Source organism: Ascaphus truei, chromosome 1 (assembly GCF_040206685.1).
Source record: "Ascaphus truei isolate aAscTru1 chromosome 1, aAscTru1.hap1, whole genome shotgun sequence".
In the NCBI taxonomy this organism is placed as follows: Eukaryota; Metazoa; Chordata; class Amphibia; order Anura; family Ascaphidae; genus Ascaphus; species Ascaphus truei.
In genome coordinates this window covers 224,057,044-224,078,390 of record NC_134483.1, presented here as the reverse complement: position 1 = coordinate 224,078,390, position 21,347 = coordinate 224,057,044, and the positions used below count along the sequence as shown (strand labels likewise).

Below are 21,347 nucleotides of genomic sequence, written 5' to 3'. Positions count from 1 at the left end.
GTACTCTGCAACACCTCCCCTAACCTCTGCCCCTCTCTCCTGTCCCGTGTCTCCAACTGTCTCTCTGCAATCTCCTCTTGTATCTCTCACCGCTACCTGAAACATGTCCAAAATTCTTTCTCCCTTCAACTGCCATTGATAAATCAACACCCCTGACCTTACCTGAATGTCTCTCTGCTATATCATCCTGGATGGCCCTCTGCCGACATAACCTTAACATGTCAAAAACAGAGCTCCTCTTATTTCCTCCCAAACCTGGCCCTATTACCTCCTTCCACATTACTGTTGGAAGTTCTATCATACACCCAGTAGCAGAAGCACACTGCCCAGGGGTTCACACTCTACTCCTCTCTCACATTCTCACAATCAAAGGGTAGCTAAAACCTGTTGTTTTTTCTTCTGCAATATTACAAAAGATCCACCCTTTCCTCTGTTGCTCGACTACTAAAACTCTGACTCAGGCCCTCATTCTCTCCCGTCTTGATTACTGTAACCTCCTGCTGTCCGGCCTTCCTGCCTCTCACCTGTCTCCCCTATAATCTATCCTAAATGCAGCTGCCAGAATCACTCTACTCTTCCCTAGATCTGTTTCAGAGCCTCCTGAAATCCCTCTCCTGGCTTCCAATCAAATCCCGCATCTCACACTCCATTCTCCTCCTCACTTTTAAAGCTTTACACTATTCTGCCCCTCCTTATATCTCAGCCCTAAATTCTCGCTTTGCACCATCCCGACTCTTGCATTCTGCTCAAGGATGTCTTCTCTCTACCCCTTGAGTATAAAGCCCTCTGCTTAAACCTCTCACTGACTGCCCCAAATCTCTGAAATGCCCCTCCCCTCAATATCCGACTAGCACCTCTCTATCCACCTTTAAGACCCATCTTAAAACACACCAGTTACGGAAGCATATGAGTAGCTCTGTGGCTGACACGATACACCTCATACATAAATCTTGGCCCCTTGAAGACGCACGTACCAGAATGCCCTCCTACTGTCTCTGTACGTTCTTCCTAAACTACCAATTAGATTGTAAGCTCTTCGGAGCAGGGACTACTTTTCCTAAGTGTCCCTTGATGCCTGAAGCACTTCTTCCCATTAAGTGTTATTTGTATTATTTGTTATTTATATGATTGTCACGTGTATTATGGCTGTGAAGCGCTATGTACATTAATGGCTCTATATAAAGATATACATACTTTCACTCACTGTCAATAACCCACAAGCTCAACACCTCAAGCCCACTGTCTAGGGGTCATCTTTGACTCAAATCTCTCGTTCATTCCTCACTAAGTCCTGCCGTCTCCACCAACAAAATATCACCAGGATACGCCATTTTCTCACTCATGAAGCAACTAAAACCCTAATTCACTCATGTCCCGCCTCAATTACTGCAACTCATCTACCTCACAAACCGCTCCACTATGCATATCCCTACACTGGCATCCCATAGCCTCTAGAAGTAAATGTAAAACCTTAGTAATGTCTTACAAAATGTCTCAACGACACTGCCTCCCCCACCATACATTTCAGGGATTAATCGAAAAAAACTGTACATACCTAAAGGCTACCAATGTTCTACCTACAACATCTGCCTTTCCTCCCACCTTATTACCTCCTCTCCCTCCCACCAGCAAGACTTCTCCCATGCTGCCCCTTCTGTCCAGAATTCCATGCCATTCACCATCAGACTCTCCTATAGCTTTCAGATGTTTAAAAACCTTTTCAAGGAAGCTTACTTGCTATACCTCCAACACCGTACTCCCCTCCCCAACCCTTCCCGCCCCATCTGGACTAGCTGTGTGGCTGGACCCATCTCCACCCTATGTAACATCCCCCCCCCCTCCCCTGCAAACCTTAATTGCTTCAGCTGTCAGACTGGGCCATACTCTAAACTTGAGCCACACGTTATCATACAATAAGCAGCCACCTTACCTTCTTGTTTCAACATTGTCCCTCATTCTCTCTAGATTGTAAGCTCTCATGAGCAGGGCCCTCACTACCTCTTTGTATCTGTTTGTGCATGTTTGTCCTCACCTGTATGTAACTGTTCATGTTTTTGCAATATACAATGTATTGCATTGTATGTCTTTATTTATATAGCGTCATTAATGTACATAGCGCTTCACAGTAGTAATACACGTGGTAATCAAATAAATAACAAATAATATAAACAGGTCATGGAAATAAGTGCATCAGACATAAAAGTAACATTAAGGAAAATGAGTCCCTGCTCCAAGGAGCTTACAGTCTAATTGGTAGGTAAGGAGAACGTACAGAGACAGTAGGAGGGAATTTTGGTAAGTGCGTCTGCAGGGGGCCAAGCTATATGTATCATGTGTCCAGTATAATCCACAGTGCTATTCATATGCTTCTTTAAGCAAGTGTGTCTTAAGGTGGGTCTTAAAGGTGGATAGAGAGGGTGCTAGTCGGGTATTGAAAGGGCATTCCAGAGGTGCGGGGCAGTAAGTGAGAAAGGTTTAAGACGGGAGAGGGCTTTTGATACAAAGGGGGTAGAAAGAAGACATCCTTGAGAGGAACGCAAGAGTCAGGATGGTGCATAACAAGAAATTAGGGCTGAGATGTAAGGCGGGGCAGAAGAGTGTAAAGCTTTAAAAGTGAGGAGGAGAATTGAGTGTGAGATACGGGATTTGATCGGAAGCCAGGAGAGGGATTTCAGGAGGGGAGACGCAGAGACAGATTTAGGAAAGAGTAGAGTGATTCTGGCAGCAGCTTTAAGGATAGATTGTAGGGGAGACAGGTGAGAGGCAGGAAGGCCGGGCAGCAGGAACTTACAGTAATCAAGACGGGAGAGAATTAGGGCCTGAGTCAGAGTTTTAGCAGTCGAGCAACAGAGAAACGGGCGTATCTTAGTGATATTGCAGAGGAAAAAGCAACAGGTTTTAGAAACGTTCTGAATGTGAGAGGAGAATGTGAGAGAGGATTCGAGTGTGACCCCTAAGCAGCGTGCTGGGCTACTGGGTGAATGATCGTACTTCTAACAGTAATGTGGAAGGAGGGAATAGGGCCAGGTTTGGGAGGAAGTATGAGGAGCTCTGTTTTTGCCATGTTGCGTTTAAGGCGGCGGAGGGCCATCCAGGATGATATAGCAGAGAGACATTCAGAAACTTTAGTTTGTACAGCATGTGTAAGGTCGGGTGTTGAAAAGTACATTTGTGTGTCGCCAGCATAGAGGTGATATTTAAACCCAAGAGATGTTATTAGGTCCCCTAGAGAGTGTGTACAGAGAAAAGAGAAGAGGTCCCAGGACAAAGCCCCCCACAGAGAGATCAATAGGGGAGGAGGTGTTAGCAGAAGAGACACTGAAAGTACGATGGGAGAGGTAAGAGGAGATCCAGGATAGAGCTTTGTTACGAATACCAAGATTATGGGAAGGAGAAGAGGGTGGTCCACGGTGTCAAATGCAGCAGAGAGGTCGAGTAATATGAGCAGAGTGTAATGAGCTCTGTCTTTGGCAGCATGGAAGTCATCCGTTATTTTAGTGAGGGCTGTTTCCGTGGAGTGAGCAGTGCGGAAGACAGATTGTAGAGGGTCTAGGAGAGAATAGGTGTTGAGAAAATGGAGCAAGCGAGAGAATACAAGATGTTCAAGGAGTTTAGAGGCAAAAGGCAGGAAGGAGACAGGTCGATAGTTAGAAAGACAGGTAGGGTCAAGCTTGCGGTTTTTGAGTAATGGTATGACTGTTGCGTGTTTGAAGGATGAGGGAAAGGTACCAGAGTAGAGGGAGGAGTTAAAAATGTGTGTGAGGGTAGGGATTATATTAGGACCAAGAGGTTTTAGGAGATGGGAGGGAATTGGGTCAAGAGAGCAAGTGGTAGAGGGGGAAGAGGAGATCAACAGTGACACATCCTCCTCTGAGACAGTGGAAAAAGAGTCAAGGAAGGCAGGAGGAGAGTTAGGAAGAGGTGTAGGATGGGAGGAAGAAACCGAGGGAATGTTCAGACGTATGGATTCTACCTTTTCTTTAAAATAGTCAGCAAAGTCCTGGGCGGAGATGGAGGAAGAAGAGGCAGCGGAGGGTGGTTTGAGTAGAGCATCAAAGACAGAGAAGAGTTGGCATGGGTTAGACTTGTGCTTGTTGATTAGAGAAGAAAAGTAGGCTTGTTGAGCTTGCGAGAGGGCAGAGTTGAAACAGGAAAGCATACATTTGTAGTGAAGAAAGTCTGCGAGAGTATGAGATTTCCTCCAGAGGCATTTAGAGGAACGAGTGGAGGAATGCAGCACGCGCATGTGGGAATTTTAGCCAGGGTCTGGGGTTAGAAAGGCGAGGACGGCAGAGAGAAAGCGGGGCATGCAGATCAAGAGAGGAGGATAAGGCAGAGTTGCAGTTCCTGACCAGGTTGTCAGGGTCTGTAACAGAGCTGAGGAGAGGGAGGAGCGTAACGTGGAATCAAAGTCTGTTAGGTGAATAGAGCGCAGGTTTCTGCAGAACCGGGGGGTAGATGGAGGTGGAGAAGGGGAGAAGCGAGATAGAGAGAATGAGATGAGGTGATGGTCAGAGAGAGGAAAAGGGGAAATGGAGAAATCAGACATAACTCTGTACCCCAGTGTACTCGCTGCAGAATATGTGGGTGCTTCACAAACTATAACTGAATCGATACACCAGCTCGTCTCTTTAGAAAAGAGAACAAAAACTTTACGTTTTACCAAAATGTAAATTACACCCCCCCCCCCTCCACATTAAAAACTATTAAACAGATTTCCTGTAAAGGTAGCAAAAAAGCACTTGTCTTCCTAACACGATTGCCAAATAAATGTCAGTTTTGATTGGAGGTCTGTTCAGTGAGTAAATCTTTCTGAAGTAGTTATCTATTTCATTATGAAGAAAAGCTGTGATGATTTAATGCAAGGAAACAAAGCCTGAAAAATGCAGGATATTCCAAGTTAATAGAACTTTCTTTAAATCAAGAAAGACAAAATTATGTGCACTGCTAAATGCAGACATATGGGAAATGTAATAAGTAATTAACATACATACATATATATATATATATATATATATATATATATATATACATACAGTATATATTTATATATATACAGTATATATATATATATATATATATATATATATATATATATATATATATATATATATGTTAATTACTTATTACATTTCCCATATGTTTGCATTTAGCAGTGCACATAATTTTGTCTTTCTTGATTTAAAGAAAGTTCTATTAACTTGGAATAATACAGTATATATATAAAATATTCAGGAAAGAAAATATACACAGAGGTATCAATCTTATATTCAAGCATGTCCTGGGATACAAAACACTGAATTACTGAATTATAGCCAGAAGGGTCTTCTCGGAAGGGTGGATTATCACATTTTCTCCATCAACAAAAGGAATGTGGCAGGTGGTTAAATAGATGCCTGTCTCATGCGCTGAAAATGAAAAATGACCTGTCCCGGGCCGCTTTTCAATCCTGTGAGAAATGGGGTATTGCCCAGTTAACAATGCATTCATTTTTGTTTCTTATGTGAATGAAAGTTGATGCATGGTTAACTGGGCCTTACTTTGTTTCTCATCATATTCAATAGGGCTGTCAGTCTTCAGCACAATTACCTGCAGTACCACACACGCTGACCTCGCAGGAACAATAGCCTGAAAATACCCTGATCAGACAGACAAAAGCTGTGTGTCTCCTAAAGGTTTCTTTTTTTTTTTAATCATAGTATTCACGGAACCATTACTATAGATATTGTTTTCTCATTAACTATTGGAGAAATTGCTATTTGATAGATTGTAAACGCCTTAACTACTGTACCAGTGTATGTTGTTACCGTTATAATTTTATGGTTATTGGCTTCACAACCCCATTGTACTACGCTGTTGGTTTGTAATCAATGAATGATAATACTACTACTTATAACAATACCCGCCCAAAAAGGACTATACAAATAGGTGCTTTAAGCATTAAAGAGGAGCAAAACAAGCACACAGCATAGACTACGTAAAAGTTATCATCTAGTCATTAGTCATTTAGTATTCAGAGTTGCATCTTTATTTCAACTTTGTACTGTTTTCACAAAATTGCACCAGTTCACAGCTTATTTGTTGGGCCTGTTTAATAGCCATGCAAGATTGGAGAAGAAAATCCAGTCAACACATCTGCACTAGGCTCCCCCAGTGCTCTGCACTATCGCCTGCACTAGACAGGCAGGGCTGCCACCACTCCGGGTTTTACCCAGACTACGGGTTTTGTCCAATTACTTCCTGGATACGGGTTTATCTAGTAAACCTCCGGGTGGTGGCAACCCTGGGCGGGCGGCAGCACCGTCTCCCGGCATCTCCCCCTGCAACTACTGGCAATATGGTTGCGCAGCGTCAAATCGCGCTGCATTGCCATGCCAACGGGAATGACACGTGACGTAACCGCATCACGTGACGCCCGTAGCGATGACACGTGACGTCATGCGGCACCACGTTGTCATGACAACTTGACTCCGTGTGACGTTGTGCTGTCACGTAGCGTCCTGTTGTCATGCCAACGCAACGTCATTTGACGTCACGCAGCCATATTGAAGAGAGTTGCAGGGGGAAGATGCCGGGAGGATGCTAGAGGCAAGTGCTATATTTAAAAAAAAAACTCCGGGTTGGCCTTCAGTCGAAGGTGGCAACCCTGTATACAGGTGCACACTTTCCGCACGCTTAGTCAAACTTGGTGAGAATAATTTGGTGAAGAAGTTCACTTCGATACAAAAGTTTGCTGAAAAGTCAATTGGCATTGCATATTCTAGGACTTTCACTTTTAAAATACAACCCAACCATGCCCCCCAACCCCGGCGGGCAGCTATTTTGCTACTTTAAATGGACAAAAAAAAGAAATAATAATTTGACATTTGAGTCAAAAGTTCTATTGACTTTTGTCGTGGATTTTTTAACTGACAGTGATGTAAAGGGAATTTCCTCAGGTTCACACAGGTAGAGGAAGCTATTACCTAAGGTGTCAAATAATTCAAAGGAGAAATCAACGCCGTATCCTTGTCACATATTTTGCTGTGTGAAAGTCATGTTTTGGGAAATCATCTGGTTCCAGGAAGCGAGTAGTAAGGTCCTTTCTTTGTGTAACATGGTTAGTCTACTCTGCCTGTCTCTTCCCCCTATCACGTAAGTCCTTAGCAGTCTAGGGTGTGACAGGCCATTCTGTGGGCTTTTGACCCCCCCCCTCATACTCCTCTCTGAGTGACAGAGGTGTGATGGTGACTCATGGCCTGTGTATAGTCTATCAGGTATAGGTACAGACCTTGAGCCCTCCCCTTCTGGTTCCTCAGAGGGGCAGTGCCAAAATTAGTTAGTTCTCTCCCACCATTCCAATGGCGTGGAGGTGTGGGGCCTGTCTCTTCTCCCTGTGGGAGAGAGAGGCCAGCCAGGCCCTCATGACTGACTGGCTCAGGAAGATCTAAGGCTCCACACTATGAGAGTCAGCACCACCCAGAGGCCTGGGATCCTCTGATGACCCTATGCACCGCTGTAAGGAAGATCTGCAGTGACTGCTGAATAAAGACCCCTTTGCTTTCATCATACATCTGTCTGAGTTTCAGTCCCTGGGCAGGGGGAAAGAAGTGTGATTTAGTGGGGACTGATCTCTGGGCACCCTGGAGCCTACTACAGCTGAAGGCGCTAAGCACCCTGAAGAACGTCAGTGATCATCACAAGCCTGACCTGGTCTCCAGATCACCAGACAACTCAGCTTTCCAGAACCCTCACAGGTATGCCGCACCATAACACCTGTAGCCGCAAGAAGCATCTCCTAGAGGGTGGGGGTACATCTGCTGCATTTGTAAGAAAGCATGTTGCTTAAGAATTCAATGTTCATACATAGGGAAGAGATCTTGAAGTGGCAATGCACCGTTAGCCTTCAACCAGATACAGTAGGTAGCGGTGTGAAATGCATACGCCTAACAGTATGAAAGGAACTGTTCAATTTAGCAAGTATACTAGAATCATAATCTAACTTCAGGTGCTGTCCATATTACTCAATGTAAAAAAAAAAATTTGTTTGTCCATCTTGCTTTTTAACAAGTCTCTACGTTCTCTAGAGCAACTATTTCATTTGCGGTCTACACTACAGTTACACTCCAGAGATATTTCGCCTGTAATTGAACAGTACTTTGACATCCTATATTTTTGGGCACATTGTACCATATGTTTAACAGCTTGTGAAAGTTATGCTTAACCAACATATTGCTATCGCATCTGAGCCTCCTCTTACAATATTCACATGGGAGATCATTTTTTAGTCATTAATTAACGTTAAATTTAATTTTCTCCAAAACTGAAGAGACGACTTCACAATGATGGATGTGACCAGGAATAACTGAAAATACTCCTTTAAATTACAGAACAACCGTTGCCTCAATTGTTCATGTTCCTGTGCTTTATCCTCAGAGGACCTCTCTCGAGTTGTCTGGGAGTCAGCAGTTGAACCTGGAAGTCCCCACAGAATAATCAGCAAAGAACAACAGATAAGTACATACATGAATGAAACAGCCACACTGTGCGATGCATTTACAAATTTATAAAGTTAGGATTTCAAAGTCACGTTTATGAAGCTTTATAGACTTCTTCTGTTACGGTTAATTCAAGAATAAGAAATGCACTTTTGACAGATTAACTTAACTTGCTTGATCATAAAGAAGGAATTCTGAATTCCCTAAAATATTACACTCGCTGTACAACCGGTGAATACATGCTGAATATCTTATAAAAAGTCAGGACTATTACAAAACAAGCAAACATTCACATAGTCTTCGGAGAAACAGTGAAGATTATTCTCTTTATATGAAACCAAAGTGGAAATGAAAAAGGGCTATTGACGTGAAGTGCTTTAGAGCAGCAGTCCTGCTGAAGAGAGAGTTTCCGAGTGGCAAGAGTTTCAATAATTTTCTAGTTTGTTTGAAAAAACCCGGCAAAGAAAACTGAAAGCCGTGACGTTACCTCCTGATGAGGTGGTGCTTTCCAGTCGACTGCAGAATCAAGTCCTAAACCCGTGTCCATTTTGTGTCCAGCAGGTGCATATTTTTGTCCATGCAGCTACAGCGGGAACCAGGCGAAGACCAACTTACATGGTTCGAATAAGGGGGATGGAGGGGTGGGTGGGAGGCTCCAAAATTAAATAATAATTGAACTGATTGTATTGCTGCTTTACGTTACCTCTGTTGGTCCACTATCTCCAATCTCTGGTTATTGCAGGCCTATTTTAAGCAAGTATGAAGCTAAACCTCTGGCCAATACCTCACATTTCATACTGTAGCATGTAGGTAAGGTACTGGATGCTGCTGCCAGCTCTCCATGGCTTTGCTCCCAGAGAGACCTACAACACACTGCAATGGCGTTAACCCCGTCACTGCATATCCATGTACACCAACTACTAGAAACAAGAGCTTTGCAGCAGAGATTTATTTCCCCTGTGTTATTGTTCCACATAGAGATATGTACATTGGCAGAGCTATAAAGAAACACCATTATCAGGACAAAAAGTTGAACATAAATATAATGTGCCTCCATTTTATGTATTTTGGACCAACGAGGACAAATTGCAACCACCTTTGAGCAACAGCAGGTATTTAAATTGATTAAATGTGCAGTTCCACATATAACCCCGAAATAAAATAGTGACATGGATATGTTTAACACGTTAAAAACTAGTTTTAAAAAGATTACGGCTATGTTAAATCTGTCTGAAAGCAATTCTGTCGGAAAATTGTTTCTTTTAAACTGAAAACAAAGGAAAACGATCAGGATTCGCCAAAGTGATTTAGCGGATACTCATGTCTGTTGAGTTCTTTAAAGTATCAAATAACTAGCCTTTTATTGAACAATACATTGAACAGCATGTGAATGTAGAGGGGTATAAATTGGGGAGCATTGTTCGCATAACTAAATGTTATTTATATCTTACAGTAACCCGTGTACATTTCCATTATGTGGCTGGTGTGAATTGCACGGAGAAAAGCAACAGTTCGAGCTAAACCATCTGGGTGCTTTATAGAAATTTTTTTTTAAAAAAAGTGACGCTCACAACTCCTATAAAAATCCAAAGAATTGCAACCCACTTCACAAAGCAAGTAAGGTTTGTTCGATTGCAGCCTCCGCTGGACATCTAAACACATGCAATGAGAACATGCATTTCATGTCTCGCAACATCATCAAAACCAAACCGAATGTCCCATGTTGGTAGCAGGTGAAAGAACAGTTAGGGCTGGGACCCGGTGCGCCCGGCAGTGCGGGCGGCCACACGAGCGTTCCCCACCAGCAGGGGAATCCTCCCGAGCCGGTCCCGGTCCCCCCTGGCTGCACAGCTCACTACACGCTGTGACGCGTCAGCCGCCAGGGGATTCAAGAGAATTGTAATCCCATGCGGCGACACGTCACGTGGTGTGGCTGTGAGCCAATGAGGAGGGGAGGCTGCGGGAGGAGGAGAGGCTTCGGGGAGCGGGGAGGAGTGTGGAGGGAAAGCAGCGTGAGTGCCTGTCTGTGTGTGTCTGAGTGCCTATCTGTGTTTGTGTATGTGTGTGTCTGAGTGCCTGCCTCTGTGTGTGTGTGTGTGTGTGTGTGTGTATGAGTGCCTGCGTGTGTGTGTGTGTGTGTGTATGAGTGCCTGCGTGTGTGTGTGTTGCTTTTGATTACCTTCCATCAGCAGCTCCAGCCCGAGCCCGTGGAGGGGGGGGGGGGGCGGAGAGTAGCGGGTCCCTCCGCTCAAGCCACGACCCCTCCCACTCAAGCCTCCCACTCCCGCCCAGGCTCCCTACAGACCGCATATCACGGTCTGTGTCTGTCAGCGCCCCGCCTGTCTGCAGTGCGGGCGCGCTGACGGAGGGAGCGGGGCCTTAGCCTAACATCGAGGAGCGGCTGCACAGGGAGGGAGTACAGTTAGGAGAAAGGGGGAGCCGACAGCTATTGTTATTATTGCAGCAGAACCTTTGAGGTGTTTGCTTGTTAGCTATGTTTTTGTTGTGTCCCCCCCCCCCCCCCCAATGAAAGCGCTACGAATGCCTCTTCTCCCCCCAAATTCCCAGGAAAGGTAAACCCCCAGTGAATACCGAGGTACGTCCAGTCGTGGACATGACGTGAAGCTGTGGTCATCAAATATGGTCTGGAAGAGAAATGCTTCTTGTTTGTTCTTTATTTAGCGTTTCGCCATTTTCACAACCTTTTAGATCGTCTACGTGCTCTCGAGCCCAAGTCTACCAGCTTTCATCATCGGTGCATGGTACTTGTTTCAGAAATATTGTTTCCCAATACTCATTATACCATGACTATATTTTAAAGCCTATATTCCAGTTTGTTCAAGCGGAGGTCCTTTGACCTTTCCAGATGGGTATACAGTACATCATCCATTATTTTAGTTAATCTTCAGAAAACCATTGCTAAATGCCTTTCCAGAAATGATTCCCATGACCAACCAACGTGCATCAATAGGGAAACAGTGCTGGGAAGCAACGCTCTCTTTTTGGTTATTATAAAGCAGGAGTGGCCAACTCCAGTCCTCAAGGGCCACCACCAAGTCAGGTTTTCAGGATATCCCTGCTTCAGCACAGGTGGCACGGTCATAATGACAGAGCTACTGATTGAGCCCCACCCGTGCTGAAGCAGGGATATCCTGAAAACCTGACCTGTTGGTGGCCCTCGAGGACTGGAGTTGGCCACTCTTGCTATAAAGGGTGAAAGCGCCAACAGACGGCAAGATGGCAGACCTGGTAGCGCAGTGGGTGTGAAACCAATTGCAAGGAAAATATACGCTGTGCTAGTGTAAAAACCATCAAACCTCTGAGAACAAGAGATTGGATATTCACTGAACATGATATCCATCTGTCATTTAGAAGCACATCTTTGCAAATACATTGGTTATTTGCAAATCCTGCTGACTCTGGCGATCTTGGATGCCCTGGTCTTGGCAGAAACAACTTTGTGGACTCCGATTGTAGATAACCAGTGCTAAATCATTCTAAAAGCAGACGATGCTGTAATCTCTGGCAACAAAGGGGTTAAACGGAAGAATAAGTGGGAGGAAATTGCTTCTTTGATGTGGAGTATGTTGTGGAGTAGATTCCAACGGCAACATCAGAGGTGTACAGGGGATGTGGGTGGATGAGAAACGGAATATCCTAGGGCGTTCATTTTTGCTGAATGGCACATCACGGCATTATTCTGTACAGTGCGTTAATATTGCCCTAAGGCTGCGTCCATAGTGCAGGAGATGGCGCGAGCGCCGTAGCGGACACCGAAAACAAAACACTAGGCCGACAATGTTTTTGTCTATAGCGCGCGTGCACAAGCGCAACGGGGAGACCGGTACTAGGTGGTACAACCAAGTTTGAATTTGTCACGCGACGCCCAATGAGGGCAAACCAGCCCCGTGATGTCACGGCTGCCCCTTTCCCCCCACCACCCCCCGCCTCTGCCTGCAGGACACATCTGTCCTGCTTGAGGCGAGCGTGACGCTGTGCCTACGTACACATGCTTCCATTATGGCCGAAGCCTAAATCTTCAGAGATTAAAAACCTAATTCGATTCAACCTGTCACACACGCGTCTTATCTCCCATTGTGCTAATTTACATGAAAAACGCAATGAGTAATAATTACACACTAAAAAAAATATATATATATTTATATTATATATCTAACACACATTGTTGCTGTTCAACAAAAAATGTTATGCTCTTTACATAGATATTTTCCCCTCTTGTTTTAAATCTGTGTAACTCCATCGGTTGTTAGCTTGCATTTGTATTTTTAAGGAGTTTAAAAAAAATAGCTGCCATTTTTTTTTTCTTACTGGACGCGGTTTTTTTAGTTATTTTCTTGCTACATTACTAAAGCTGAATTAACCCCTTTGCTGCCAGAACAAGTCCGCTTTGCAGAGGACTTCCAAAAAAATAATGCTACAGTAGGTAATTTCTTTTTTTGGGGGGGGGAGGGCAGCAATTACATTACATCTGAATCAGAAGCTCCCCTCAATGGTCCCCCAACATCTAGGGTTCCCACTGTTCCAGCACCGAGCGTAATGTGCGTGACACTATTTTTAATGCTGTAATAAACCAACTTTAGCTTGTTTGAAAGTATAAAACAGGTATCAGGACAAACCTACGAATGGTAGATATGGGCAAACCTTCACACACAATGGGACAAATGGCAGGATGCTTCGTATGGACAATCTGCTCATATTATCCACAATGGGGAAAATATTAGCGGACTGGAAGGTGTTAACCGTTTTGTTCTCACCATTGAAAGCTACGTGCATGGCTCACAAAATATGGCTGCCAGACTTGAAGTTATCATCTCATAAGAATGTATGTAAAAATGGTGTTAATGTCCGCACACAGCACTTGAAGGGGTTTTCCATGGATGCTGATGTTAATGGTATTCTACAGAGATAAATTATCAACCCACAGTGCAAAGGCCTGTGATTAACCTATATAACAGTATGCTCCAATTTCATGGGGCAGTCGCAAACAGCGGGGAAACAAAATGGTTTTTTTAATGGTCTAAGATTTAATCACTGCTAATGTTATATTTTAATGCATTTGCTTCTTGTATAAAATGATGTTTCCATTTCCCCAGGATACTTGTAATTTAAATCGTATCTGGTAGATAGCGTCCTTCACCTTTTTCTCTTTGGTTAATGATAACAACATAAGTATAAACAGAACATCAAAGGGGGGAAAAAAAGCCAGATAAATACTTTGCCTATATATACAGGCATACCCCGCATTAATGTACACAATGGAACCGGAGCATGTATATAAAGCGGAAATGAACTTAAAGTGAAGCACTGCCTTTTTCCCACTTATCGATGCATGTACTGACTGCAATCGTCATATACGTGCATAACTGATGTAAATAACACATTTGTAACAGGCTCTATAGTCTCCCTGCTTGTGCACAGCTTCGGTACAGGTAGGGAGTCGGTATTTCTGTTCAGGACGTGCTGATAGGCGCATGCGCGAGCTGCTGTTTGCCTATTGGGCGATATGTCCTTACTCGCGAGTGTACTTAAAGTGAGTGTCCTTAAACCAGGGTATGCCTGTATATAGAAAATGTTTAGAAATGGTCCTTTCCAAGAAGAGATTACGTAAAGATCATAATTACACAACAAAGCATTTAGTTACTATGGAGATACACAAAAACATTGATCAATAAATACCTACAGAATGCTTGTCTGTTCTTTTGGTTTATCATCTTTTTAAATATACAGTATACCCTACAAGAAAACGACCTCAGCCAGTATACAATCCTATTACCCTGTAACATAGAAACAGAGCATGTGTGTTCATAACCAACCTGCAATGTTGCCAAAGATAAATAGATGATGTGATCAATAGAAAACCAGGAAATGTAAAAGCAATTTGTAGACGTAGGGGACCAGGCTGCATCTTTAAAAATCTAACTGACAATAAAATGTAACCGCTGTACTGAAACAGATCAACTGATAATATCACTGCTATATTTGTCGCCTTTTCATTTTCTTCCAGTGCCGAGTTTGAAGTGACAGAAGCGCAAGCCCCGGATTGTTCAGAGTTTAAAAGAACATTACATTTCCTGGTGTTTGTGCACAACCTAAGGGGTAATTTACAAAAGTGCAGAACAGGCTGATGTGCACTAATGATTCCCTAATTATGCAGCTCACAGCTTCCTGGCCCTGTCATTGCCCTGTGATCTTTAAAAATGTGCCTTAGCACGAACGTTATCTGCTGAATAATGGGTCACCAGGTGCTCTGGACTAGGGTTTCGGCAATAACAAAGAAATGTTCCTCGATATAAAAAGGGAAACGATTGTGATAAATATGGTTATCACAATAAATATTTGCTCAATAGGAAAAAAAACCACACATTAATGGTTTTAATCATTTAAAAACATTTCAGAATAAATGGTCCAAATAAAAATGTATATCCTTCCGATTATCAGCAATGTCGAATGATTTTTTTTCCAAATGTTATTTTTTATTAATGACATTTTAAATACATTTTTTTTTTTTTTTTAAACACCCTTACTGCCTTTATTCCTTAACATCAGAGATTGGGGTGGGGATAAGATTGAGAGGAAGCGGAAAAACACACGGTAACATTATCTTTTTGTGGTAGAGAGATCACATAGGGGTGCCTGGAATTGGCAATTCTGCCTCTGAAGCTAATGGGGGCAATGAATAAAAGAAAAAACTATAAGTGTTCATTGCATCCAAAACACTATTTGGCACTTAAAATCATTAGCTATGTTGGTATTTAATTCACGTTCTTACGTATCATTCTTTGTATGGTGGGCATCATGTTTAAATATACGATTGCGTCTACTTGTATTTTTAGTTTAGACCAAGAAAAACTTGACGGACAATTTTGACGCATTTGTGGTGCACACAATAGGCACGTACTTGAAGTTTCATTACATATAATTTACATAATTTACATACATGTGCCACAGACAACATGCGAACTCCGCCTCTAACATCACGTCGCAGGGTCATTTTCCTTTGCTTTGTGAAAAAAGTCGACGTACACACACCACAAAAAATTGGTTTTATACACTGGCGCATGGAGACGCACTAACTTGCTATTCTTCTGTGCGTCGGTTTTATTATACACACGCACGCACACACATACATACATACATACATACATACATATATATATATGTCAAGGACATCCAAGGCTCATTGATATTAATATCATGAAAATAGACATTTTCAATATTGACTTACCCATGACGTTATTACAATCAAATCAGTATACTGCTCAACTCTACTCTAGACAGTCACAGGTCGTAAATAGTGTAGGTTACCCAAAAAGAAAAATGTACTCCAATAAGCACTCAAATTCACTTAAAAGTTATATCTCAAATAATGAAAATACTATTTTTCATACTCAAACATCGCTGATCAGTTTCTTTGATCAAAATACAAAAACACTATATAATACTATAACTTAAAATGTATATGGTAAACCTACCCAGCCTAGAAATATTGCAAAGCAAGTATAAACCAACCTCACACTGATGATACCCATCAAGGTTGAAACATGTCTGTGAGTGGTTTGTACTTGCTTTGCTAGTCCCATGCTGTGCTTAAAAGCTGTGTGAACGGCGATGCATCTGCTTAAATGGGCTCCATGTGAATGGATATTCCAGGCAAAAGGTGACACTGTGTGCTCATTTGCATGTCATTTCCCAGAATCCCTTGCTGCAGTGGGAGCACTGTATGCGAGGTGATAATGGTTGAAAGGCCGGGTTGCAGACCTGTATAAGACATGTGAATGTGCTCACAAGTGATATTCTTTATTGGCTATATGCCAACGGTGGAGGTTTTTTGTTGCCTTTTTCACCCACCATAACATATATATATATATATACATATATATACACATATATATACATATATATATATATATATATATATCCGTGTTAGCCCAGTTGCGATAGTGCAGTTCAAAATGAATGAGTTAATCCTCTCTAGTCATGCTTAGTTTTTTCCCCCCACACATATAAGTAATTGTTGAGCACCTGCAGAAATCTGTTATGGAACAAAAGAATGAGACTCAGCCAATCCAGACTAAGTAAGATATGTACTGCAGTAAAATACTACAAATACTAACGTTAAAAGATATATCACCAATATTGTACACTTTGAAGTCACCTAAGCACCCCCAAGCCTATATGAGTTTAATATAATGTTAGTATAATGCACCTGGTATGTCCTGCCTCTTTAGCTTGAGGTAACAATGCTTACATTTAGACTGCCATGGGCTCTCGTGGAGCTCCATTTAACCTCCCGGACACTTAATATTTCCAACGCTTATATTTTCTTAACGGGGCATCAGATTTTACAAATAAAACCAAAAATGTTGGAAACGCAAAAATCTGTTAAAGTTAAAAGTTAAAAAAAGTGCCACAGCCCCTTCAGCACTCACGGTCACAGCACGCCTTGTCACTGATGACAGAAAGGGACGAGTCCCACCCTCCTTCCATTACCCATCAGCGTAGATGGCGTTCTGCGCTCCGTGATCATATGATGTGATCTCCCCTAGCATAATGAGCATTTTTTAAACATAACTACTACTACTCATGGACTCCCCCCCCCTCCCAGAATGCCAGAACCCATAACGTAGTAGCTACGTCTCGCAGGTCACTGAAAGGGTTAAAGATCACTGCAAGGGTCGGAGTGCCAAACAGCTCTCCATATCAACACAGAGTCTAATAAGTACAGGCATACCCCGCATTAGCGTACGCAATGGGACCGAAGCATGTATGTAAAGTGAAAATGTACTTAAAGTGAAGCACTACCTTTTCCCCACTTATCGATGCATGTACTGTACTGCAATCGTCCTATACGTGCATAACTGATAGAAATAACGCATTTGTAACAGGCTCTATAGTCTCCCCGCTTGTGCACAGCTTCGGTACAGGTAGGGAGCTGGTATTGCTGTTCAGGACGTGACGACAGGCGCATGCGTGAGATGCAGTTTGCCTATTGGGCGATATGTACTTACTCGCGAGTGTACTTAAAGTGAGTGTCCTTAAACCGGGGTATGCCTGTACTGTATTCGAATGACCTATATTTTGATTTGACTTTAAAAACTGCTATGTACGCCCAGACCCTTATTCATTATACCGCTTCCCTGTGCTGGATACAGGATTTTAGTCCCTTTCATTTGAAGGGAACTTTTTTAAAGTCGTGCCCGCCCTGCCCTCTGGCATCTCCTCATCTCTGCGACGTCACATGGTCACGGCGACGCGTCGTCGCTATCAGAAGATGCAGGTTGAGAAGCCGAAGCGAAGGTAAGAGGCAGTTACAGAGGCCACATGCTCTGCCCCGGTAACCAGTTTAAATGTTGTGGGTGAGAAAGCAGGGCCGCTGTTAGCGCGGGGACCGGTTCTGCGCCCCCCCTTTAGAAAATTTCGCGACCCCCAGTTTGCGCTCCCCTGACTGCAGCACTTAATTATAAATCCCAGTGGTGGAAGTGTGGTGACACTGGGCGGTACTGAATACTACAACCTATATACTTACAAACCTATAATTACACTTTCATGTTTTTGAATAGAAACATGAATATATTCTTAACATATTGTACTGTAACCTCGCCCTTTTCCATACAATATACAGAAAAAGCTCGGACGCTGAAATAAAATAGTGTCTAAAGAGCTTTGCCGCACCAACTGTGAAAAGGTTGCAAGAGCTGTGATCTCAACGGGTCACAGTACTCCTACAATCTAATGGCACGTCAACCACGGTCATCTTAACCCCATTCGCACCCAAACGGCGCTCAGGTTAAGCGCCCAGTCAGCAATGGCAGGTTGCCCCGATTTATATTATTTCAGCCCTTCCTCACCTTTGTTGGCATTTGAGATGTAAAAGCAGAATAAGTCCCAGGTAGTGTGTCCCAAGTTATCAGAATAACTCCCAGGTAGTGTGTCCCAAGTTATCAGAATAAGTCCCAGGTAGTGTGTCCCAAGTTATCAGGATAAGTCCCAGGTAGTGTGTCCCAAGTTATCAGGATAAGTCCCAGGTAGTGTGTCCCAAGTTATCAGGATAAGTCCCAGGTAGTGTGTCCCAAGTTATCAGGATAAGTCCCAGGTAGTGTGTCCCAAGTTATCAGGATAAGTCCCAGGTAGTGTGTCCCAAGTTATCAGGATAAGTCCCAGGTAGTGTGTCCCAAGTTATCAGGATAAGTCCCAGGTAGTGTGTCCCAAGTTATCAGGATAAGTCCCAGGTAGTGTGTCCCAAGTTATCAGAATAAGTCCCAGGTAGTGTGTCCCAAGTTATCAGGATAAGTCCCAGGTAGTGTGTCCCAAGTTATCAGGATAAGTCCCAGGTAGTGTGTCCCAAGTTATCAGGATAAGTCCCAGGTAGTGTGTCCCAAGTTATCAGGATAAGTCCCAGGTAGTGTGTCCCAAGTTATCAGGATAAGTCCCAGGTAGTGTGTCCCAAGTTATCAGGATAAGTCCCAGGTAGTGTGTCCCAAGTTATCAGGATAAGTCCCAGGTAGTGTGTCCCAAGTTATCAGGATAAGTCCCAGGTAGTGTGTCCCAAGTTATCAGAATAAGTCCCAGGTAGTGTGTCCCAAGTTATCAGGATCAGGTGGTCATCACAACCACCACCACACAGATAGGGTTACCAGATAGCTTCTCCAAAAATACTGTACTCAATGATGAAAGGTGCATCAGGTCACTATGTCCAGGGAGGAAAATACCGGACACCTACATGTCCAGTATTACAGTACCTCTCATTTTTTACTGGACAGAGTATCCAAATACAGGACAGTCCAGTTCAATAATGGACACCTGGCAACTCTACACACAGATGTGATCTCAATCACCACCTTCTACTGATTCACCAGACTTCTCTCTTACCTCCAGCAACTCCACCCCCCCCCCCCCCAGCAGAGCAAACAAAAGGGGGATTGCACCCTTGTTATTACTCACTTTTCCTGAAGGGGTTAACCTGAGTCAGAGCCCCGCCTTCCCTCCACCCCCCAAAAAACAACCCTATCCCAGTACCACAGAAGCCAGCAACATATGGGCAGGAAGGAATCACTTAAGGTTGGTATGCCCAGTGCTCTGACACCAAAGGGTTAAGTGCCTATCCCCCCCCCCCAGTGCAGCTTCCCCCGGGGGGGGGGGGGGGGTGTTAAGCTGTGTGTGCTTTGCAGTGAGTTGCTGGCTCTCCTGGCACCTAAATGGGAGAAGTATTTTGCAGCCCTCCTTGCAGTGCAGTTTGCCACCCTTGCCCCACATCCCAGTGGCATGGGGAGTGTGCTCTGCGCCTCTCCTTCCAGTGCTGCTTGGCCTCCTGCACAGCCAGTACCCCCCTCCTTTGCGAGGAGTTTGGGAGTGAGGGGGGGTAGAAAGTTCAGATCCCCTCTATGCACTGGAGGATCTGCCTGTGTGTTACCTGCTTATGTAGCCGTCCCCGTCCCCATCGCAGGTCTGGAAGAGGCGCCTCATCCTCTCCTCCTCCCCGGTGCTGGAGGTGTCGCTGCTGCTGCTGCCGCCGCTGCAGCTAGTGCTCCCGTTCACTTCCACAGCAGCAGCTGCCGCCGCCATAGTGCACGGCTGGGCGGCCAGAGACTGCCCACTGCTGGGGAGCTGGAGCAGCCCGGAGCCAGCTGCGGACACACAGCGAGCGGCTCCCCCGCCCAGCACTCCTCTCATGGGCAGTCTCCTCCCACCCTGCTCCTCCTGTGTGCATTCCCACTCAGATGAGCACGGTATGGGGGGAAGTCATATACAGTACATACTGTCTGTACACATTACAAAGACTTCCCAAAATAAGTGGTACTGTGGATGCTTCCTGGAGAGCCTTTATTTCTGTTACACAGGGGATACTCTCTTTGGGCTTCTTGTTCAATATAAAGCTGTAAGAACTGAAAGAAAAAGATTATTTTTGCTTTAAAGTTTAGGTTTGTAAATAAATACAAAAAGCAATACTTTCATAATACCCCATGTCTGGGCCCGCACAGGGCTCTCAACTGCTCAAGCTACTAGTATGATATTACCAGGAGCAAAATGCTATTTTTCACTTGTTCGTACGCCATCCAGGTACATAGTGCTTTACAGCAGTAATACACGCGACATAAAAGTATAACATATTGGGAATAAGCACTACATAAAACAATAGCAAAGGGAGTCTCTGCCCCAAAAAACTTACAAGCTAAGTGGTAGGTAGGGAGAACTTACAGAGACAGTAGGAGGGTGTTCTGGTAAGTGCGTCTGCAAAGGGATAGGCTGCAGTCCCAGTCTTCCAGAGGGAGGGAGATTGCGACGGGAGGGGGCGTGGGGGGGGGGTTTGCGGGGCGTGGCCATGACCTCACGCGGCTGGTTTGCCCTCATTGGGTGAACCGCCGGTGGGGGCGAGGCTAGGCCTCCGTCGCAAGTTCTAAACTCAATTTCATTGAGTTTAAAAAACCTGGCGGCGCGGCTAAACCTTCAGCGGGAAGGTGCGTACTGGGCCCAGCCCCATTGAGGGGGCGCTGCTTATACGCACAGCTGCCACCGGGACCGCAGCCTCAGGGTGAGGTCCCACGGCGTTCTGTTCCACGCGCGCCCGGCGGGGGGCGGCGCGTGCACAGCACTGCACCGCGATCTGCGGTCCTGGGAGAGAGGGAGCGTTTGCGACGGGAGGGGGCGTGGCGGTGATTTTTCAGGGGCGTGGCCATGACCTCACGCGGCTGGTTCGCCCTCATTGGCTGAACCGATGGCGGGGGCGTGGCCACGCCTCCGTCGTAAACTTTGAGTTTAAATTCCCTGCCTGCCTGAAAACCTGTCGCGCACCGCTGGGGAAAGGTGTGCGACAGGGTACTAACTGGGACCGGGCTGACTGGGGGGGCGGAG

The 21,347-nt window shown here is 44.5% G+C and overlaps 1 protein-coding gene across 2 annotated transcripts in view; it reads right to left on the bottom strand.

Annotated features, from left to right (window-relative positions):
• MCC (MCC regulator of Wnt signaling pathway) overlaps nucleotides 1-20,138 on the bottom strand; it is a 366,135-nt gene extending 345,997 nt beyond the window's left edge. The window contains exon 1 of one of the 2 annotated variants that reach the window (XM_075601563.1): nucleotides 19,909-20,138. In XM_075601563.1, the coding sequence (XP_075457678.1) occupies nucleotides 19,909-20,060 (152 nt within the window). In that variant the 5' untranslated portion in view covers nucleotides 20,061-20,138. The remainder of the gene's footprint in view (nucleotides 1-19,908) is intronic. The other variant, XM_075601553.1, reaches the window with a different exon arrangement.
• Nucleotides 20,139-21,347: the final 1,209 nt, after the last annotated feature.